At 45.4% G+C, this 23,856-nt stretch overlaps 1 protein-coding gene across 2 annotated transcripts in view; it reads left to right on the plus strand.

Annotated features, from left to right (window-relative positions):
- The first annotated feature begins 6,029 nt into the window (after positions 1-6,029).
- Positions 6,030-23,856, plus strand: part of LOC104683354 (monocarboxylate transporter 2-like) — a 35,281-nt gene continuing 17,454 nt past the window's right edge. Inside the window, exons 1-2 of one of the 2 annotated variants that reach the window (XM_019280474.3) lie at positions 6,030-6,374; positions 6,590-6,847. In XM_019280474.3, coding sequence (XP_019136019.2) covers positions 6,631-6,847 — 217 coding nt within the window. In that variant the 5' untranslated portion in view covers positions 6,030-6,374; positions 6,590-6,630. Of the gene's footprint in view, positions 6,375-6,589; positions 6,848-15,747; positions 15,854-16,364; positions 16,613-23,856 lie in introns of those variants that run through there. The other variant, XM_010390204.4, reaches the window with a different exon arrangement.

Consider the following 23,856-nt stretch of genomic DNA (forward strand, 5'->3'; position numbering starts at 1 on the left):
CCCTGAATATTGTGTTCCCTCATGGAAAAAGTGCTAAAAACCCCCACTTGGAGAACATTTGGCTGGGTTTGGCTGTTTTTGAAGGATTAGGTGGATTCCTGCATGTCACAAGCTTTGAGTGAAGAAGGCCTAGGTCTGCCTGAAGAGGAACAAAAGGGAAGTAGGTAAAGCATGATGCCCTACTCTTTGTAGTACCTGGGTGATGGGGAGGCCTTCCCAGCATGGTAGGACCTCTGTGTAACTCATACAAGTGAGTCACAGGTTTCTCCTCTGCCCTCCCTCTTTCTGTGGCTGTGGGCCAAGGCATAGCCTGGCCCCAAAGCCATGCCAGGATAACAGGACTGAAGGTTGCGCCCAAATAACCTCAAGCTGCTGTCTTTTAACAGATCAGCTCCACAATTTACAGATGGTATGTGCTTATTTAGACCTTTAAGTGTCACTGAGTGCTAGCAATGATAACATACCCGTAAAACATCAACCAAAACAGTACCAAATATATCTATTTAAGGAATGCCCTCTGTGTTCCCATATCTCCTTAGATCTGCAGACCTGTGCTTTGCAGCCCTCACTGTCACACAATGCTGGCAACATCCAGCCCAAGTGTGAGAAGTGTGAACTGTATGCTCACTTTGTGCCAACTTTTGGTCCTTATACTTGATACATCTCTATTTTTTGCTTATCTATAAACTGAGTTCTAAATTTCATTGGATTAATTATTTTGAAGTCAAGACAGTATATGACACATCAGTTTCAGAAAAAGATCGCAGAGATGTTTTAAATTACCTTAAACCCTTCCAGTTTGATTCAGTTAATATTCCTTCATTAACAGATTTCTTTATAGATTCTGAAAAGTTCAGGGGCAGGAATATTTGGTGAATATCAAATTAACCTTGTCCAACAGCCAATAAATTAAGTGCTGAAATTGTATTTACTCTGCAAATTTACATTTTTTTTTTCTTAAATAAAAGTTGTACCATATTTTATATCAAAACTAGTATATGGAGAGGAAGTGTTAAGAGTCATTGGATTAGTCATTCAAATTTCAATTTTGCATGGGCCAATGAAATAGTAAAGGAGAGTTTCTTCTGCTTTTGTCCATCTCAGCCACAAGGGAGGTTGTCCAAGGTTTTCTGAAGTGATTTTGAAGAGCAGTCTCAATAGCGTGAATTGCTATTGTGTCTGAAGTGCATTAAAAATGGTCACAGCCCAGTAACTATCAGCAAAAACCTTTATAAATGAGGCAATTGCTATTAACATGGAGATGGAAGGAGAGACAATATCTAACAAAGGCAAATCCATGTCTTGATTTGGTAAAGCACCAGTCTCAAATGGCTCAGTGCCAAGGGAACTGTTAAGTATCCACAAGCAAAATACAAAGTACATTTTTGGAAGTGTAGAAGTTAATTTATTCTGAAAATCTAAAGGAACTCCACCTTTTGCAATACCATTTTTTTTACAATAGCATTCTTCCAACACTACACCTTTAGCAATACATGACTCCCATGAACTCTAGGTCTGGTGCGGTTGCAGCCTCCTCCACAGGCAGCTCCTGGTGCCCTCCCATGGGGTGGAGCACAGAGGACCACATGCACCTCCAGCTGTCTGTAATGAATCCCCACAGCACCTATAACTACCTTTAAGGATTTACTAATTTTAGAAGACAGAAAAAGCACCAGATATGCTTGTTTATATTTCTGGCTGTAAAACATTTTTAGAGGGAGTAACTGGTAGGAGCCATGACTGGTGAGGCAGAAAGAGCTGGACCACATGATCGATCAGCCCAAGGTACGTGCAATTGGAATTCTCTTCCTGACTCGGAATTACTGGTGGGTGCCTGGGGAGACAAGCATGGAGCTGCCTGTCAATACTTCCCAAGCTCCAGCAATTTGCCATCTGCAATGCCAGAGGTGACATCTCTGTGTTTAATAGCCCTCGATGGATTTCTCCCCAGAGTTTCTCTTGCTGTCTTTTGACCACTGGAAACTTTTTTATCAAGCTGTTACAACTGCCTGGTAGAAAATCCTTTTAAATGGGAGATGTGCATTGTGTGTCCTGTGTTGTGAGAAGAACATTGAGCTGGCTGGGAGAGCACCATTTGCAGCCTTGTGTGCTAGTGCAAATGGGAACTTGTGTGTGGGTTTGGGCATTCCTTGTGTCCTCGCAAGGAAGATATTTCTGCTGGGGCCATATGAAAGTGTGTGGATGACTGCATGTGGCTATAGGGCAGGAAATACGGGCTACAAGAGATGCTGACTGGCAAAGTTAACTTAAATGTATGATTTTTCTGTCTCCATTTACCTTTCTGATGAATTTTCTACTTAGATTGGATAAAAACATTTCCCCAGCCCACCTACAATCAGGTTTTTTTCCTATTTTTTTAATGTGCTTCAGTAGTGCATTGCAGCATTGGGATTATAAACGCGCCAGGGGAATGTTTTAAATCCCCCAAATGGGGATTTGCAACATAAGTCTGGTGGAAACATTCCTCCTGAAATTGGGTTACATTAACCTTTACAAAGCATGGACTCACATTGTGGACATTGCTCATTTAAGAGTCCAAGTCAACTGCTTGGTACCTGGCAAAAAAAAAAATCAGGAATTTTCTGTATCTTTTCCCCTCACTCCAGGGTGACATTTACCCCTTGCTATGTACTGTTGTGGCTTGCCAACCCCTTCACTTCTTGGGTGATCAAAATCTATCTGATGCAGGATTTTGGGTGACCCAGAGGCCATGCAGGAGAACTTCAGGCAGAAGGGTAAAATGCCTGTAGCAGGATGGGGAAAGACCTCCATATGCAAATTTCCCTGGAGGAGAGTGGGAGCAGAGCCTGCAAAAATATGTTGTAAAGAAAGAATAAGTTAATATGTACAAGGAAAAGCGATATCTGACAAATAATTTATCAACATCCACAGGGAGCTGAGAGATGCCAGCATTCCAAGCACTGCAAATGGAGAGTTTGCCCTGGATTTGTTCCTGGTGGGTGATGGGCCACCCCTGTCCCAGAGAAGTTAATGTGACATACAGTAGCCTTTGGGTGTAACAGGTGGCACAGGGTGTTCCAAGTTACAGAAAGGCTTTACATCTGAGGGTAGAGCCTCTGATCTCAACCCTTGATCTCAGCAGCATCTGGGGTGGGGGAAGGAGGTCAGCAGATGGCTTTAAAAGCGAGCAGGTCGCTCCCAGCAGAGCCAGCAGCCAGCATTACCGAGGGACGGGAGCCCGAGCGGTGCCTGCCTTGGCCAGAGAGGGAGCAGTCCCATCAGACAGCGGTCAGTGAGTGTGTGTGTGTGTGGTGGCATGCTTGGGTTGAGGGGAACTTGGCTCCATGGAGCCCTTGGATCAGCAGGTGAAGCCGCATTAGACTCAGGTTTCATTTATCACGGTGCAAAAAACCAGCCCCAACCAAATAAAACAAGTGGTGTAGAAAAATAATTGTATAGTCCAAGAAAAGTCCCCAGTTGGTCTGGGTTACAGAATGAAGACTGTGATTGTATGTGTTGGTTCCAAAAGACAGCAATTCAATAATCAAGGAAAGAGGATGGTAAATGTCAACTGGATTGAGATGTAAGGGCCTTGATTGTGCAAGACACCTGGAATTCCTTTATTTCCAAGTTGTTACCAGTAGCCTTAGAGAGATTCACAGAGGACTGAAGAATAGTGGAGAAAGAATCCAGGATACCTGTCTAAAGAGTAAGTCTAAATAAACTAGCTGGAATAAAGCAGGAAGCCTACAGGGAGTGGTAAGTGGAGAAATGGGACATCCAGACTTGTTTGACTTCACAAAAAGGAAATAGGGGTAAAATGAGAGAGCTGACAAGTAAATTTGTGCCAGACAAAGACAACTCTCACTTTAAAACTGCAAAGTTGTGGTTAAGAGGGTGGTAACAGAAGGGGTAATGCCTGTGAGAGAATGGTCCTGAGCCTTCCTTAGTGCTGAAGTCTCAGAAAGCAGCGTGCCACAGGAGATATGACGGGAGACTGGGACTGTATCCATCACCATCAGCTGATTGCTCAGGCTATTGAACCCTCTAAAAATAACCCCAAATTTTATAATCCCCAAATTGGATTCCCTTAAATCTTCCTCTGGAAGCCTTGTTTTACAGTTGGGGAAGTAAGATTCAGCTGGTGTGATTTTTATTTTTGACTGTACACTACATTTTCATTTAACTTTGGTTCCTCTCTTTGGTTTTCTGTATTATGTAAGAATTTGCCTTGATAGAGAAAAGATGGACAAGGATCTGATACCGTAATCTGATTTTATGATAATGTCTTCTCAATATATCTCTCATTAAGCATCAAATCAAATGAAATGCAGAAATATATTCATCATGTAAGACTTCTAAAGGTGGTGTATAATTAGTCACAGTTTTAGAATTGATAGTAATAAAAAATAACCTTTCTTTTTAATCCTATGTATAAAGTTCAGGCTCAACCTTTTTTAAAGGACTAACAAAAAAATTTGTATTTGAGGGGCCTGAGAATTTTGCATATCCTAAATTTTGGTAGACTGTGAAACAATATATTTGTGAATACCAAATGTAATGTTAAATAAGGAAACGTGTCCTCACTATAACCACCCCTTAATCAGTTTTATTTTGCCTAATTTCAGTACCACTAGTATATGTCAATATTTTTGGGATCTTGGTATTCTCCATAATATTTGAGTGGCCTAAATTTGGGTAGAATAACCATAAATGAAAGAAGCAGTGAAATGAAGTGCAATTTGATGAGTAATAAAATCCCTTAAACATCAACAGACAGGCATTCCAACATCACCACTATTACTTTTTAACTTAGGTTTTCCTTTTAAAATCTCACCTTACAGTAGTGAAGTAGAGTTAATGTAATTCTAAAAGAAAATTATTTCTTTTTATGGAAAGACTTAAGTGATGGGTATAATAGACTGCATCAGAATGTTCCATATACTGTGGATACCTGTAATGGAAAAATAATATTTCACAAATATCTATCAGACCACTTTATTACCAGAGCAAAGGGAAACTTGCAAGTACAATCTTCCTTGATCCTGAAATTAAAACATAGCATTCCTCATAGTGTAACGGGGCATTTTCCTTATTATTTATCATTTTACTCCAAAAGACTTAGTTGGTCATCTCCTGATGCAGCAAAGAAATGTCAGGAAACCCAACAACTTGCCATCCTGGATATTATCAAGATAGGAATTAGAGTTCTTAAAGACTGGATTTATTAAATATAACATTTTGGGCTAGTATTTTTTCCACTTACAGTCAAGTTCCTCTCATGTTCCAGTGAAATTCTTGGCAAGGGGTTGGAGCTGGATGACCTTTAAGGTCCCTTCCTACCCAAACCATTCTGTGGTTCTGTGTAAACGGCAGTGAATCCTCTCCTGGGTCTTAGTGGATCAAAGCTTGGAGCCATGTGTGGGACAGTCTCTGTCCTGTTAGACTGGCTCTGACCATACCTCCTCACCCATAGAGGCAGGGAGTGGATGCCAAGGGATGAGGGTGAGGATGGAGCAGGTGCGTGGTGATCCTCTCCCTCTCACCCTCTGAGGGCCTCCAGAACCAGCAGTGGTGTCTTTAGAGCACTGAACATGGGCGTACATGAACTTCCTTTAATTAAAAATAAATGGAGATGAATGGTCTCGGACTCTAGCAACAAAGACAGTGAAGAAAGGCTATGGCAAGAACAAAAATCAGCCATTATCTTTCAGGACAGGACTGAATGATTTCAATGGAGGTCTGGCTGTTTAGCAAAGAGATTCCAAAACTCATCCCTGATGTATCCGAAAGACTCATAGAAAACAAATGTATGTTTTACTTACTTTTCCTTTTATCCCCATTTTATTTTAATGACCAGGGAAAATGGGAAGAATGCAAATGAGTGAATGCCCTCTTTGATCTGTGTTGTTCCTGAGCATAATCTGGTAACCTGGCAGGCATCAGGCACAAGTGGAATTGCTGCCCCTAAGAAGGAAGAAACTTCAGCCCCTTTGCAAGCAGTTGCTCAGTTTGGCTGTTGGTTTGAGGGAAGCAACAGCCAAAAGAGCCCTGTCCCCCTGCAGAACAGGGGAGCTGGGCCCACTGTGGGGCTGATCACCTGCTGTTTACATCATGGGGATTACTCTTTTGAGCAGGAATAACCTGAAATCATGAGGACTTCCACCCACACCTGAGAAGTACACAATGAAGGATTCACCCTAAAAAAGGTACAACCACAGCACCGGGTTCTCTCCAGAGGGACTGTGACAGGAGTCACCTCCAGAAGCCATCTCCTGAGGTGGACACAGAGCCACAGGCTGGATGTGGGAGAGAACAGAAAGTGGATGCATTGACTTCATCTGGAACTGAGGTCTGTCCCTGGACATGGAGGCCATAGAAGTATTTTGAGGGTATGTATTTAAAATACAGGTGGAAGAGCTGGAGAGGGAAGAGTGATCTTGGTTGTGTTAGAATTGAACAATAGAACTGTTAAAAGGCAGCAAAAGGATTAAGGCTTTAAGAGTGGGTGATTCTCTGTACCTCTAAATTATTTTATTTTGCTTTAAAATGATGCCTGACTACATGTTATGCATATTCTGTACAACACATCTCCTCTGCTCTGCAGGACATCGGGAAGCAGGGTTTGCTCTGGAATCTGCTCTGACCATGTCTCCTCCAGTCCTTTCAGACCTGGGCTATGTCCCCCCCGATGGTGGATGGGGCTGGGCAGTGGTGTTTGGAGCCTCCATCACAATCGGGTTTGCATTTACCTTTCCTAAAGCTTTCACAATCTACTTTAAAGAGATCCAAGCTGTTTTCAGCATCTCCTACAGCCAGATTGCCTGGACAACATCCATCATGTGTGCTACCACCTATGGAGGAGGTAAGTGAAGCAAGGCTGTATCTCCTTTGGAAAGAGGAGATCTGATCTCTACACCAAAAGGGGAGAATGTATTTCTTTGAGAAAGTTCTTGGCAAGTGCTTACTCTAAGTCTGGCTTTCTGTTTTCTGATGATATACATGGGCAAAACTGAGAAAACTGATTTTTATATTGCCAACATATATGAAGTCATCAATTATTATTTCATCAGAAATCTTGCTATGCATGGGTGAGTGGAGGCTTGGAATTATTTGAGTGTGGGCAGTTATTTCAGTAAATTTAATCTTTTTTTCTGTTCCTATTCTTGTCTTTCCTCTTGAAACAAAAATGTGCTACTTGTACTCATGATTGCAGAGAAGCCACTGAAACTCAAAGCCCAAGTTTTGCTGACGTACAGACGTGGAATATGTGCACTCATATCTTGAGATAGCATTGAAATATGTTTTTCCCTAAATCTGTTGCTAAAAATCTTGTTTCAACTGAGTAAGGGATGATGTTTTAGGCTTTTCTTTGCGGAATCTTTCTAAAAGAACAAATACATACACCAGTTTCTTAAATTAAAATGTTCACTGGGTACTTGAACCTTGGCTGCAAAAGTCGCTGTTGTGGGAAGGTATCTGTCGTCCTCATAATGAAACCATCAGGTGGATGTTCCCCCCCGAGGGATGTTTCCCTCAGATACTGAAGCCAGGTTATCAGTCTGCCCCTTGGATCTGAGTAGCTGGTTAATCTTGCTGTTAATGGTTAGTAGAAACCATCTGGTTTTAGGCTGCTGATGCCTGTGAGGTGCAGCTGCTGGCAGCTATTCCTGGGCTCTTAGCAGATCCTGGTGGTTCTTAGCTTGTTTTGCAAGGGTGAAAGTAAAAGGATTAACACTTAAGGGCACAAGAATAGCCACCCAACTCACACCTACCCAAACTTGTATTCTCCTAAAACAAGTCACTCACACTCTTTGGGCAAGAGTATTACAAAAAATTTTGTAGATGGAGGGATCTTCTTGGTACCCTCTCACCTTCAGGACAGGGTGGTTTGGAGGCTCCCTCAGTCACTCATTGCAGAGATCAGGGGTACACCCTGTGTACAGAAGTCTTACACATTCATGTACTTTAGGAACTGGTTTTACATGGCAATAAAAAAAAGAGCTGGTGTGGGATGGATTAAGGTGAAGGAGATGTATGTGACCAGAGAGGTGTGAGGGATGAGTGGCTTGCAGAAAGAGCCTTTTCAGGTCTGGCTGGAGTGGGTAAGACCATCAGTGAGGCAGATTTGCTGGGATCTTTGGGCTTTGCCCTCTGGTGCAGATGGACAGAAGGGGTCACTTCCAGGGGGAGTAACACTGATTTTTCCCTTGAAACAATGGCTGTGTATCCTCTGGCTGCGGTTTGGCTCTGGTGTTTTTGTGTCAAGAGCTGAGGAGGGCTGACAGAGTCAGAGCCAGAGACTGAAGAGAGATTCATTTAGAGGGTTCATTTCCTCAGGGTGGCTGTTGAGGGCCCTCTGGAAGCTGGATGTCTGAAACTGAGCACCAGATATTGGATGTGTCTCAGAGTTGTTGGGACTTCTGGCTTTTTATTCTCCACATTCCCTGAGTGAGGGCCCTTGACATCCAAATGGAAATACAGAGGAGACGACAGCAAGGGAACTGTCTGTGGTATTGATGGGGGAAGAAGCCATTACAGGATGAGACTTGTGGCTTTCATCACTGATCTTCCCATCTTTAAATACAGACTTTTATGAAATCATATTGCTGCAGAGCTGTTATTATAAACTACAGCCATGTGTGCAAGTGCCTGACTTTCCCAGATACCACCTGTAACAACAGGAGGGTGCAGCACAAGCAGGATAATAAGAGATGCTGTGAAGCAAGTTGACTTTTCCTTTTCAGCATTGCATTTATATTCACACAGACTCTGGGCCAAGAACTCAATGCTGGTAGGGACGTCCTGTCTCTTTCACAAACACCTGTGCTCATTGCTCCAAGAGCACCTTTCCTCTCTGGGGGTTTGTCCCCCAGACAGTACCTGTTGCTCTTCACCTCACTCAGCTTTTAAATCACTGCAGCATCTGAAATAGATCTTGGAAAAACATAAATCTGAGGAAAAAATCCCTGTGTACTCTCCTAGAATTAAGGAAGATCAAGTGTCTCGTCTGTTCTTGCACATGATTCATAATTCTGAACATTTCCCTGTCATGCTCTCATCTTTCAGTTTTGCTGCCAGTAACTGGTGTTGACATCTCCATAGGTCTGAAAGCAGCAGCATGCTAATAATAATAATAGAAGATGGAATGGCAATAAGAACACATTTAGGAGTTTCATCTCGGGGAATAAATATCCTTGAGAGCACAAGTAATTGATTACTCAGTTTGATCTTCCTTTCAGCTGCAGCAGCATAAGTCTACAGCAATTCTGTAGCATCCAGTGAGGTTGCATGCTGTGTTTGAGGAAGGAGGAAGGCACCAACAAAGCCTGCCCAGAATGGTTGAAGGAATGCAGGGGATCCCTTCAAACCTCATATTTTATTTCACAAAATTCAGAAAAGCTGCAGCTAACTGTATATAAAGCAGTTGTTTAGGACAGCCTGCACTAGAGCAAATAGGAAAAAAAAGAAAGCTTCAACAAAGACTGAATATCATTTTGGGTGAAGCCTGGGCTGCACTGAAGTCATCAGGCATCTTGCCATCACCTTTAGTGGAGCCAGGATTTCATCTTTCAGCTGCTGAGTTTGATGTGCTGAACTGTAGCACTAGAAGCCTGGCAAATTTCAGCCCTAAGCATTTTGGGAAAGGGGGCTTCCCCAAAGGTCTTCAGGAATGTGACGTAATGGAGCACCCTGTAAACCTTACCTAGATAACAGGTGCATCTTTAAAGCATGTCTTACAAGGAGTCCTTTGTGTGGAACTTAGGGGGCTCTAGGTCAGTCTGTAAACCTGGGATTACAGCAGGCTTGAGTAAATACTACACTTGGACCAAAAAGTCTCCTCTTTTTGATCTTGTGGGGTAACAGGGATGTACAATGTCAAAAGTTCAATAAGTTCCTTAAGCTCTCTCTGTGTAAGACCTTGAAAGTTAATGCTAAAGCATCGTGCTTGATCTGCTGGACAGTGGTCAGCCAGAAGGGCAAAACAACCCAGAGAATTCAGGCCCAGGAGCCTGGCTGAGTTTGCCCCAGCAATCCTGTGCATTGCATCACCCTGTGTTAAGGGCACAGGGATGTTACACACAGCTCTCTGCACTGTGTGATCTGTGCACTCAACTCCTCCCAGGTTTGTTTCTGTCTCTTATTTCCATATCCCAGCGTTTTACCAAATTTGAAGGGTAATGAGGAACTTCCTGGCTTTCCTTCACCCCACCAAGAGGAGCTGGTTGTGTTCCAAGTAGCTGCAGACTTGATCCTGTTGTCCTGCTTCCCACCTGCTCTCTTACAGTGCCCAGAGCCTCACTGGTGGCAAGCACTGTGCGGTGCCAGCTGAGACTGGCTCCTGCTCAGAGCATCCTTGTCCTTGAAGCAGATCAAAGGTGTCCTACATACACACAGCAAACAGCAGTACCTGCTCCCAGAACACTGCAGTCCTAGAGAAAGATTTCTTGGGAAAACTCATGTCAAGAGGAGATGCCTTTATGGAGTTACAATCACATGTCACAATTTTATTTGGTGGGGAACCAAAACCCATAACAAAGCCCCAGCTGCTGCTTTATGATGTTTTTTCTGTACCTGTAATTGACTATCCCTCCATTATCTTAAAACTTGGGTGAGGTGGAGTTAATCTTTTTTGAAAATACCTGTGTTATGTAATGACAAGGAGTACTATGATCTGCAAACAATGGTGTTCCAGAGATTGTTTGTAAACTGGTGTGCCACCCACCTGTCCCCAGGCCACTGACCCTCAATTCAGGCTCAGCCAACATTGTGCAATTCCAGGTTTTTGCTGCTCTGGAGTGGGAATCACTCTTAATGGTGATCCTGCAACATCTCTCCTCTCTCAAACCTCATAAGGGTTTAATGAGATCTAAAGCTCTCCAACTTGGTGAAGTGTTATTCAGGCAGCCTTGTGGCAGCTGATCCTTTCTCTGCCCTGTTGACAACTACTTGAGAGTTTACTTGGAGATGAGCTGGAGACAGCAGTGGTTTTCTGGACCCAGATGTGCCACAGCTGCTGAGGGCCATGCCTTGGAGATGGTGCTTGTGGAGGGGCTGGATGTGTCATAATTCATAGGATTAGTTTTGGCAGTATAAGCTGCAGATCTTTGCTAACCTGGTTCCTTTTCACTGAAGGGAGTAAGGAAACTCTCACAAGAATATTTCCACTGGAAATCACAGGCAGGCTAAGTGGGTAAGACCGACTGGGATAAGGTGGGATACCATGGTGGTTTTGCTTTAACAACACTAAAGAGTCTTTATTCACTACAAGTTTACCTTGTAAAAAATGTAGGGACTCGTTATCCTGCGGTAAAACCTCACAGCAAGGACAGCAAGGCTTGAGTCTGGAACTGGAGGGCCACAGGGTGGGGAAGGCAGAGGTTTCCCTCGGCACACAGTGTCACCACTGGAGTCCCCCTTACTTCCAGTACAAATGAAAGAGTGACCTGCTCTGCTCTGGCTAATGTGTAATTACACCTTCAACACAACCTCCTGCCCCAGCTGTTTGTTTGCCTTTGTGTGCACAATCTTAAATGCCTTCAGGCTCTGCATTCAGCAGTGGTTGGAAAAAACCACAGTATTTCTACTCATTTTCAACCATTTAGGACTTGGCATAACCAGACTTCTGCCATAAAAGTTAATAGGTAAATTCTTGATGCATCTCCGAGTACTTCAACCGTGTTGTTTTTCCATTTCTATGCAGTCATTTTCCAAATATAACAGAGGAAGTTCCTTCTGGGATTCAAATGTAAATGAGACAAAGATGCAATAGCAAAGGAATAATTAGTTTTAATTCCCCAGTGAAAACATTCCAGTTATTAGATCTAGATTGTCACCATCTTTTTACCAACAAGAATGTTTTGGTTTGAGCTGCTGATTAAACTCCTGCAACAAGAGAAAAACAGAAGAAGTGATGTTACTGCTTGGTTTATTCTGTTTTCTCCAGGAAACCAGCACATCCCGCAGTGATGCTTCATGTACCTGTCTGGTTTGATGGCATAGACACAGGGCTGGGGCTGTCTGAGAGGTTTCCTGGCTCTGGAGAGACTTATTTCATGTCACGAATCCCTCTGCCTGTCTGGAGTTCATGCTATTAATACCGGGGTTTAGCAAAAAGCAAGTTTGACATTTCATAACTTTATATTTTGACCTCTCCTTGACCCCCTTGTAAAACATTACTCAGTGAAAAACAAAGCCAGGAGGCTCTGCCAGCGTCCCAGGTGGTTTCAGTGCCAACACTGATGTCACTTGGCTCTGTGCAGTGTCACCCCATCACCAGGTGCAGGGGGGTGAGGGGCTGGTGGCTCTGCCTGCAGCAGAACATCTCACTCAGCAGCAAAGAGGCTGCATGGAAATTAAAGGTCCCCCCTCCCAAATAGCCACGGAGATGTCAGGGGCTGTGGATTGACCGTGCCTGACCAACACATGCCACTTGGAATATGTTGGTGGGGTGCTGCCTGCACCCCTCCTGCTGCTCAGTGCCCTAGGAGCCACCAGCCAGAGTTAGGTTGCCTTTAATTAAAAACTCAGGCATGAAAATATTAGTGGTAAATCCTTGAATGATGGAGTCTTATGGCTAAACACTGAGGAATGTGTTTTATCAGCCTGTGTGCTCAGTGGTGGGGAGAACACAGGGTATAAGGGTAATTCTGTGCTCGTTGGGAAGAGGAGTGGTGCTTTGTCCCCCAGTGTAAGATACCTTCCACACCCCAGCTGGCATTTTGTGGTGGCATCTGGTTGGGGTCCAGCACCAAGAATTTTGGTGACTTGAACTCTACTCTCAAGTACTAATCTGTATCTGTATGGAGTGATCCCTTGGAAAAAGTTAAGAATTTCATTAGGAACATAAATATATGGGCCTATTTTTTGAGGACTGGGATGTCTCCTTCCTAAGACAGGTCACACAAGGCAACTGCAGGGGCCATTCTTTAGAATGGCACCCAATTTAGTATTTCTGGAGAAGGGAATTCTCATCTTCCAGTGATGGTATTGTATGGGTCCAGCCCTTTGGATTTGCAGAAAATTGCTGCCTATATTCTCATTCATTAATTCAGGAGCTCCATTTTAACTGTGGTTATGGATTGGATTTCACTGCTGCTGTATTTTATGAGCAAATTGAACATGACAGTAGAGCAGTTTTAAGAAATGGGGTGTGCCATTAAAGACCCTTCAACGAAGTGCAGAGGTACCTCTTTTGGCACTTACCAGATGCTGTTTTCATGTAGCAGAGCTAGGTATGGATTTTTTTATTTTATGTGGGAGTAATTTCTAAAGACTTTAGTTGACTTGAAAAGACTCAATGAACAAAAAACTCTGTTGGAGTTACAGAGCCATAGCTCTTACCTTTGGCTGCCATATAAGGCTTTGCATAAAATGCTTTGAATAAAATTATTTCCAAATACCAAAGTGGTTCACTGAAAATAAATAGAAATGTTTTCAATTCTTGAGGGAGCCCAGCGTTTTTCCCCCCCACCCTGTTTTTTTTTTCTTTTTCCAAGACAAGAAAAAACACTCAAGTTGTCCTCATTAGTCACTTTTGGAGGGAGGAACTTATGTGCTTCACTATATGGGTGGTGAGGCACTGATGCAGGTTCCCCAGGGATGCTGTGGCTGCCCCATCCCAGAAAATGTTCAAGGCCAGGTTGGATGGGTCTTGGAACAACCTGGTCTGGTGGAAGGTGTCCCTGCCCTCCCAAATCATTCAGTGGTTCTATGATTTTAAATATTGTTCATCAAATCTTGGACTTCATTAAGTGATGGTTATTAGTTCACTTGATTAAGAAGTCATGACCTGGGAACTGTCACAGAAAGCTTTGTGAAGACTGGGAAACGGGGAGAGAGGAAGAGTTTCAGATTCTGCTTGGCTCCTGGCCCCTGTTCCCGGCGTACCCCTCTTCTTTCAACAGCTCTGGAGCAGAGCTCTGGGAATTACAACAGCAGTCACTTATTTACATGGAGTGCTGTGATAGGGAAATGAGTCATTTGAAAAGGTGTTTTGCAATTTTAATCAATTTTGTTGCTGCTTGCCAGCAAATTAAAAAACCTGCCCTCTAGAAAGTGTCTGATGTCAGTGGATGAGAAAGCAGAGCCTGATCCCGGGGGAGAGTCTGTGGTGCCGACATGGAGGGGGAGCACTGCCACAGGCAGCTGCTGTGAGCTGAGCCCAAGACTCCCTAAATCGCTAGCGAGGCCTTTTTGACCTAGTGAGCCCAGGATTTCCAGTGTCAGTCCCACCCCCTGCCCTCGGGCTGTTCTGATTTGCTTGTGAGCTTCTCTTCAGAGCAGCAACAGCAGTGCAAAAACTTATCACATTTAGACATCTTTAGAAATCATTTGTTTGCCCCCAATATCACCTGCTGCAACTGGTTTCCTGCTCCAGTTCTGAGTTTGCCACGAGTTTGTGTGAAAGTTTACCCAGAGGTGCCCTGCTGGGGTTGGCTGCTTTTAGCATGACACACAATTTAGTAGTTCTGGAGAAGGAAATTCTCATCTTCCAGCTGAGAGTTGTCACTGCTTCCATGGCTGGAGTTGTATTTGCTTCTTCATCCCTCTGCTCCCTGAGCTTTCTGTGTGTCCTCCCACCTTCCATTCTGCTGCTAGGGATGTGCCAAGTTCAATCTTGGGTGTGTTTATTTTGTTTTGGTCTTGTTTTTGATTTTTAACAGAACACAGAAAGCAGCTGCTGAAATAACTGAATGCTGGTATCTTCACAGCCCATAAAGTGGGTCAAGGCTGTACCAAAATAAAACTCTCCAAGTCATCACACTGTGATCCCACAGATGAGAGTAAAGGTTTCTGGTCATTTTGAGTTTACTCAGTTTCATAGGAAGAAAGAAAGGGCAGACAAAATATCTTACAGTTTTGAGGAGATTTTAAAGCTCCAGATTAACTGTGCCAGGTAAGCTGCAGAGCAAGGCCCTGATTTTTTCCCCCTCTCAGTTGCTTCATCGTGCATGTAGAAAAATGGGACACACACGGGGCTGTTAGTTAAGCCAGGGGGAGGCAAGGTTGAGTAAGACACAATGTTTGTGGTGAAACTGAACCTTCCCAGCCAGAGCAAACACTGCTTAATGTTTTCCCAACCAGAGCTCCATGTAAATACTGGAATACACAGCAAACTGGTGGACATGAACAGGGGGCAGAAGTCTACAATGATCACAGAATCATAGAATTCTGAATTGGGTTGGATGGGGCTTTAGAGCCCATCCTGTTCTAACCCCACTGCCACCTTCCCCTATCCCAGGTTGCTCCAAGCCCCATCCAACCTGTCTTTGAACACTTCCAGGGATGGGGCATCCACAGCTTCTCTGGGCAACCTGTGCCAGTGCCCCATCACACTCGTAGTGAAGAATTTTCTCCCAACATCTAATCTAAACCTCCCCTCTTGCCGTTTAAAACTGTTCCCTCTTGTCCTATCAGCATCCACCCGTGTGAAAAATCACTCTCCTTTTTTTTTATAACGACGATGTGGTCCAGGGGCAGGAGAGCAGCCTGCAACTTGGTATGGAGGAGAAAAGAGGAGGGGATGCAGGTGGAAACACAGGGGAAATAAAAAAGAACAATTTGCGTTGAAGTAACTGAGGGTGGTTTAATTAATGCCCGCGGGGTGGCTGGTGCTGCTGCCTCGGCTGGGGGCGAGCGAACACGAGGGGACAGGGTGCTGGAGTAAGGGATGTGATTCCCGTGGGTGTTTGGAGCGTGTCCCCTGGGCCGGGGCGGGCGGGTCCCGCCTGGGGCGGTGCGGCTGCTCCGCCGTCCCGTCCCGTCTCGTCCCGTCCCGTCCCGTCCCGTCCCGTCCCGTCCCGTCCCGTCCCGTCCCGTCCCGTCCCGTCCCGCGGGGCCAGAGCCGCGCCAGCGCCGCGCTCCGCAGGTGGGTCCTGCCGCGGGGTGTGCGGGGTCCCGTGTCCCACGCGTGTCCCGGGAGCTCGGCAGGCATCGGGGGGGCGGAGCAGCGGGTTGGAGCCGCTGTTTCTGGTTTTCCCCACTTCCACGTGGCGTTTCTGCCCTGTCCCGCTGCCCCGGCACAGCTGCCAGTGGCTGGGGCTCTTTGCGTTCAGTGGCCACGCAGGGGGCTCGGGTGGGCTCCACACTAGGCGGGACCCACTAGAATGAAGGTGTGTTGGGGCGATGCTGCGCTGCAGGATAGGGTCCGGGGGAGCAGCATGCCGGGACTGGGGATCTAGGGAGCAACACCCCAACACTGAGGTCGGGACAAGTAGCATCCTAAGACTAAAGGTCCAAGGGAGCAGCATTCTGGGACTGGGGGTCCAGGGGAGCAGAATCTCCTGGCTGGGGATCTGGGGAGCAGTATCCTGGGACGAGGGGGTCCAAGGGAGCAGCACCTTGGGACCGACCCCGCAACTCTGCCCTTTGTATTCCAGGGCTCCCTGAGGAGCGTGGGCCCACCCGGCCATGCCGGCCCCCGCGGAGGCAGGGCGAGCCCCCGGCCCGCCGGATGGCGGCTGGGGGTGGGTGGTGCTTTTCGGCGCCTTTGTCTCCATCGGCTTTGCCTACGCCTTCCCCAAAGGCTTGGCCATCTTCTTCAAAGAAATCCAGGATTTCTTTGGCACGTCCTATAGCGAGATCGCGTGGGTCTCCTCCATCATGCTGGCCACGACATACGGTGCAGGTGAGTGATCCTGCACCAGCCCCTGCGGCACGGTGTGTTGTAAGAGCAGGAATAAGCTCTTACAACAGCCAGAAATCTCCACTCTGGGCCAGAGTAGGGGGAGAGCAACCACAGTGTCCATCTGCATGAGCACCATCCACAGATTTGCTTTCTGATCACGTTTCCAAATGTTTGTTTAGGCAGACAAGTAATATGTAGAGCCTAAGGGGCTCCTACCCAGAAATCAGAAGATTACCTATGAAAACTCTCTATGGGCATCAGGGAAAAAGCCCTGAGAATAGGCTGGTGTGAAATAACTGGGTCTGGGTTTCAGCCAGAGCTGAGTATGGAGTGGAATAATAAATGAAGTAGCTGCTTGTTTATTGTGGCAGCTGATAATCATGGCAATGAAATTGCCAGTCAGTCGTTCTTATCAGCTGTAAAGCAGTGCATGTAACTTTGCTCTTTTTTATGATTTCAATATCACTTTCATGACTCAATGAAATACTTGGGCTGCCCTTGATTAAATCTGCAATTGGAGGTGGACAGGAACCACACTCTGCAATTGCAGGGTAAATATTTCATCAATATTTATCCTATTAAACAAATTCTGAAAATAATCTTTGTTCTTACAAGGGCTTTTTTTTCCTCCTTAATAATGCACTGTAGTGCTTTTTGAAGAGCACAGTTGCTAAAGAAAATAAAGTTGTTTTGTATAAGTTTGTAAGGTGGAAATGAGGCTTGAGTCAGAACCTATTGTAATCCACTCTGTTGTAACCCAGACTCGGTCCTACAGAGATGAGCTCTGCAAAAGCTGAGTTCCTATACAAGAACCCACAAATGGAGCACTTGGAGGGCAAAACCCAAGCAGTGATTTAGAAAGAGAAATCCCCTGCTTGTGCCAGTGCTGTTGTCCCATTGGCTGTCCCATGACACTGCAGTAAATGTGCCAAAGTAGTCCCCTCTGAGCTGGGGGCTCCCTGGCTGCCTCTATGAGTTGTTGGCAGCTCTGCTTTGTCTTCCAATAAAAAAATGTTGTCCCCTCGGCTGTATGTAAGAGATGCTTTGTGTCTGACCATGACCAAGTGAGGAACATGCTCTGCAGATTAACCTTGCACCTGGCAGCACCTCAAGTTGCTCACAGGGATTTAGATGGGAGCTTGAGCCTCTTGGGGTTCAGCTCATGACCAATGAGCTGGTGCTGGAGCAGGTGAAATGCTGCTCTGATCACCTCTGCCTCCTTCCAACTGCTCATTTTCCAACCCACCTTCTTCTCTGTCTCTCCAAAAGTTCAAGTTAGTGCTGTGTGCTCTGTACCTGGGATGTTGTAGTGGACTTTTATCCTAATTAACTGAGCATCTCCTGCCTTTTTGCAGGAGCTTTAACTTTACCCTCCCTAATGCTATTTCATGATGATGTGGGGGATGATACAGCTGAATTGCAGGTGACTGTACCTTTGTAGCTTCCCACTTGCCTTGCAGCTGCTCAGTTATGTCCAGTTACCAGTCATCCCCTCCTCTGCTCTGCTCTGGAGTAAGATTGATGCTTGTTGGATCCTCCCTGTTTCCGCAGTGACCCCGGCTGTGGTGTTGAGTCTCGCAGTGGCTGCAGACAGGGCTGTGGTGGGAGCTGGAGGAACACAGAGTCAATGAAACGTGGGTGCCCAAGAGTGTATTTAACACATCTGGTTCGATTGACTGGGCATTTATTGCTGGAGCGGGGTTAGCTTATGAATGACTCCATGTGATTTGGAAATTCTCATTAAAGGACAGTTCCTCTGAGTTGCCCAAGTTTTGCTCTCCTGGAGTGCCTGTTAGAGCTGTGAGGATGCAAAGCTTGATTTACTCTGCTGAAAAACTAGAAAACAGTTTAACACTGGATTTTTGCTAATCTTTCTGAAAAAAGAAATTCTAAAGACACCAAGCTTTTAACATACTCCTGAATAACTAACAGAGTTACTAAACCAGGTGATTATTGCCATAGCATGTCCATCTCTTCCTTTCCCAAATCAGTGGTGGTGCAGAACGGTCACAGGCTGTGTGGAGGTGCAGGTGATGCTGTCTGCAGCCATGTGGGAATCGTGTGGGGGAACTGAGCATCTCCTACATGAAGAACATGTCCCCAAGGGGCTGGAGGGGCCAGTGGTGCATTTGCTGGTGTCAGGTGTGGGCATCAGAGCCATGGAAGGAAATCCCCATGAGGACTGACCCACCCCAGCTCCCTCCATCCCCAGGAGCATCACGGCTGCCCCATGCCCTGGCAGGGCATGCAGAGGCCAATATTTCCACTGACCACACCTTTTGCTTGCAAACATCCCCAGGACACAGTGCCTGGTTTCCTTGGTGTTCTCATTGGTCTAAGGTCTTGTTTTTCGGCTGTGCTGCTTACATTGTAACAGAGCTTATGTTTGCATTTCATAAATAATGCAAATGAAGCTTATTTTCTGAAAATACATGAACTAACCCAAATCTCCACTGAGAAGCTGTGTTGACTTTGACAGCATGGATGCAGATTTACAGTGACCACCTGAGGCTTTGCTTGTAGCACCAGAGGAGTTCCAGTTTTTCAGACTAAAACTGAAAATCAGCAGCCAAGACTGTTTCTGCCCTTCACTATCTGCTGAATTCCCCCAGGAAGCTGTTTTATACCAGCCAAGGCTCTGGCAATATATATTACAGAAGTTAATGTGTCTTATCCCCCAGTTTCTTAATCTGAACTAGGTTGCAGAAAACAATTCTGTCACTATAATACAAGTAGTAAAACAGATTACTGTGCAGTAAAGTGGATAGCCTAGACTTTATGATGGGGTACTTGTAGTTCTTGCCAGAGCTCTTGTTCAGCAATTCCACATTTCCAATTGCAGAGGGCAGACTGGGAGGTTTGAAAGTGAGGAGCATGAGGGAACATTGCTTTCCTCTGACCAAATCCCACAGGCTGAAGCCCTATCAATCTGATAAAGAAGGATTTGTTCTGCAGTGTTTCTTCTTTTCTTTTTTGCCTTGTCCTAGGTGAAGAGCTCATTCCTTACCCCAAATGAGAAAGGTATTACAGAACAGAGTCTTTGATATATGGAAAGAAAAGGAAAAAGGATCTGATCAATGATCTTGGAGGTCTTTTCCAACCTTAATGATTCTCTAAGGGACCAGGGGCCATGGCAACATCCTTCCCTAAAGGTGCTTTCAGCTGCACCTCAGCACTCACTAACAGGCTCTGGGGGTCAGGAGGACCCAGCAAATGTCCCAAAACATGAAGTACCACAGGGCACCAATCCTGCTGCCAGATGCCCTGGCCATGGCTTCCTTTTGCAAGCTGCCTTCTTGGGCTTTGCTACGCCAACACAAGACCAAGATTCCCAAGGTTTTGCCTCATGTTCGGGGGTGAGTTTTGTTTAGGAAACAATTTCATTGCAAAGCCAAAAGCCTTTGGCCTTTGCACCTCCTGATTTGGGCTGTGTGGTGGTGCCAGGTTCACAACACTGAACTGAGCTGCCCTTGTCCCACTTCTAAGGGTGACACATTTCAAGCTAGGCCACAGATGTGTCCCTGGGGATAGCCATTACCAAGGGAAAGCAGGAGGCAGCTGAGCTCTCAGGAAAGAAAAGATAAGCAGTATTAATTTGCTAGTAAATTAGTTGCCCTATTCAGCATCAGGGGAAACAGCCAAACATTCTAAAAATAAGAAATAGCGATGCCACTAATTTAATAGCAGCCATGTTCTTGTATCTGTTCCATTCTCCTGTAAGGCTGTAAAAGAGGTAAGGATTGTGGGAAGAAGTAATGTCTTTTATTATGGCCAACTGTTAGAGCTTGAACAACGAGTCAGCCTCCTGGCACATGTGCCAGAATAGAGGGAATAATTTAATACGAGGATAGGATCTGCATTTTCATTTTTTTTGTTTTTTTGATGGTGACTGTGTGGCCAAATGCTTCCTTCATCTTTATAATGGAATAACAGGAATCATCCAAGGGAAACTGAGAGAGCAGATCCTCCTGCAGAGTCATTTCAACTGCGTGGCTTGAATAGCTGGGGCTACACCAGGGGACATTGGAGCATCTTTTTAGTAATTTTGAAGAATTTCACTCTTTTGCAATTGCTGTGCATGTTTGTATACAGCTTATAGGGGTAAATAAGTATATGCTGCTTCTGTTGCCCTTTAATACATAAAAAACTCAGTTGCATCAGCACCATGCATTGTTTTTATTTACAATGTACTGCAGTGGAGTCTTGTCTCAGCCTCGCTATATCCTGCTGTAAACGCCCCCCCAAAATCTCCAGGGTGCTGCTCTAACACATCCAAATTTCCATTAAAATTAAGGAATCACCTTCTGTCTGTTTTACAAAGACAGCATCAGAGAGCCACATTTCGCAAACACAAGAAAATTTAGAGTGTTTCTGGTGAAAAAGCCTCCACCTGAAACCAACCAGTGTTTATTAGTCTTGTTATTTATTGGTTTGTAATCTGGTGAAGATCAAATTACCTGAAGATTTAATTCTGGAAATGCTCCACAACAGAATCTTTTCCCCAAAGAAACTTTCTTGCAGAGCTTGTGAGTGCTTAATAGAGCATCTGCTAAAGCAGCAAGGAAGAGATAGGGAAGCTGAAAGTCCACCATTGACCTTGAACATTTAATCCAAAATTTTATAGCTGTGTTTTATTACACTGCTAGCATGATAAATTGCAGTGACAGGTTTAGAAAGCACCTTACAACATGCAGTGGTGTAAAGCTATATTAATAATGAGTTTGATTCTGCAGTTTTTAACTTAATCAAAACTGCCAATGTTCTCTCCTGCTCTGGTCCAGACTCTATCAAAACCTTCTCTGTCTCCAGAAGAGCCCACCCAGGGCTCTCCACCCGTCCCAATTGCCTTCAAATGGGTGTGAAGCACCACAGCACTACGAGGGGAAACTGAGGCATGGGAGCAAGGTGGGTTTTTTCATGGACAAGGTTATGTTCACAGCAACATCACCTGTGTCAGCTCTCTGTACTGCTGTACTTACAGCACTGGTTCAACAAACATTCGTTCTCAATGGGGCTTTTACTAGGATTTCCCTAGGCATGTGCTTTTCCACCTGGGTATTTTGTGGAGGCTGAAACAAAAGGAGGAATATTTTTCTCTTCATTCACAGTGGATATCCAGCATCCTGGCCTAAGCCCTGGCAGGTGCTCCTTGGAGCTGCCTGATGCTGGACTTCACCTTTCTCTTACCCTCCCCTTGGAGTCCCACTCAATCAGTGTCCCCATGCTGTGGAAACAAGACATCTTCCCGTGCAGGGGCAATCCCCAGGGTAGCAGCACCATTACAATCCTGGATTTTGATAAGAAAGCTGGATGAGGAATGATCTGGTTTCTGTAATGAATGGTGCTGCAGATTCATATACTTCTCCCAACTCTCAGAGAGCACTCCAGCTCTGCAAGGTCACCACATATGGGCTTATATTTTTTATTTTTTTAAATAGCTCTGTTCTACTTAAGAGCCATAATAGCACTATAGGTTCAGGTGAAATATTTCTGTGTTCGTGGACTTGGTCACAAAGCTTTATCATTTTGCCCTTCATTGGAGCAATCAAGGTCACCAGGCAGCAGTAATAGAGATGTGATAGACTTAATAAAAACCAAGATTAATAAGAACTAGGAAGAAGGAAATGAAGAGTTTTGTTTGAGGGGTTGTTAATAGTGTTAACAGGAGTAAGTTCTAATCCATTCCCCCCAAGTGGAATTCAAACATGTGAAAGCTTCTTTCCCCAGATGCCAACCTGTCCCAGAGTGTTGCAGCTCTTCTGCCCCTGGATGGGCTCTCCAGTGTAACTGGTCTCTTGGTCAAGTTATGTAGGGCTTCCCAGGGGTGGGCAAAGCCCTTTGGACATCACAGGCGGGCAGGGGCTGAATTGCTCGTGGAGCAGCGTGTTAAGAGTGGTAATGAAGAGCTGTTGACCTCTGGGAATGGCTGTTCCAGCCACACAGGGAACTCCTGTTCTGCAGCTGGGCTTCCAGTGATGGAAGGGATAAAAGCCAGTGGTCCTGCCAAGGCAAAAGGACAGCTAAGGAAATCATGGGAATGCAACTCAAACACCGCAATGTCATGACCTTGTGAAGGTGAGCGGCTGTGATCTGCTGTGTGGTGACATCCAGACCTGCAGCTGGGGAAACCACTGAGTGTTGTCCCCTTGCAGGAGAGGTTATTTAATTGCCTAAATACGAAGTGACATGAAGGACCTTGGGTGAGCCCCGGTTTGGGAGCTGCTGGCCTGTGGCTCCTCCGTGCGCCGCAGGAGCAGCGCGTGTCAGCTGGGTAATCTGGAAATTGAAATGCCAGAGCACTGATCAGATAAGATTGCCGGATAAGGAAGAGAACACTTTGTCTTTCAGAAGCTTAGGCCTTGTCTGCTTTGTTTTTCTTCTTCTTCCTTTTTTTTTTAACATCAGGTTACTGCTGTGGCAAATGTAAGTGTTTCTGATGGGAGGTCAGGGTCCCTGTGTTCCCAAGGGCATGCCTGGTGGGTGCAGGGGAGGAAGGATTGCTGCAGCCTGGTTGCTGCAGTGGATCATTGCCCTCACTGCCTTCCCATCTGAATAAGGTGCCAATCCTGCCCAGGGGACTCAGCGCCACAGGACTGACCAGTTTGATGACTGAATAATGTGTGTCCAGACAATTTCACCCATGCTTGGCTTATGTATCATCTCGCAGGGTTTGTGCTGAAGCTGCAGCCATTACCCCCTTAAATGAACTGACTGTTTTCCTCACCTATGAGGAAGCAAGTGAAGCATCTCTGGGGCCGGGTTAGCTGTTGGAGCTGCTGTGGCATGTGCTAGATTTCAGCCTCCTTATTTAAAATTGATTATTTGCAATGCAAAGTAACACTAATAGAAGGCATCAGGATGGTTTGGGTGTGGACAGGTCTTTGGAAGCTGCTCTGTCAGGTCTGGCAGAGGAGTATTTGAGACTGTGGTTGTTACCTGAGGCGTGTGCTTGCCACTTGTCCTCAGTGCGTGGCCATCCTGTCTCCAGCAGCACTGCCTGAGGAAGGACCAATTGTCTGTGGGCTCCTCAGCCAATGCAGATCCAAACTGAACCATCTGAACCAAGCAGCTGAGACTAATAACACACTTCATTATGGGCAGGTACCACCAGTTGTTCTCTGGTGATCTGGAGAAGGCAGGTGCAGGGCTCAGTCACTGTGGGGCAGTTGGGGAGCAGCAGTTCTCCCCGCTCTGGTGACACAAACACTTAAAAGCATGAGCTATCCAAGTCTCTTCTGGCATGA

Source organism: Corvus cornix, chromosome 12 (assembly GCF_000738735.6).
Source record: "Corvus cornix cornix isolate S_Up_H32 chromosome 12, ASM73873v5, whole genome shotgun sequence".
Taxonomy (NCBI): domain Eukaryota; kingdom Metazoa; phylum Chordata; class Aves; order Passeriformes; family Corvidae; genus Corvus; species Corvus cornix.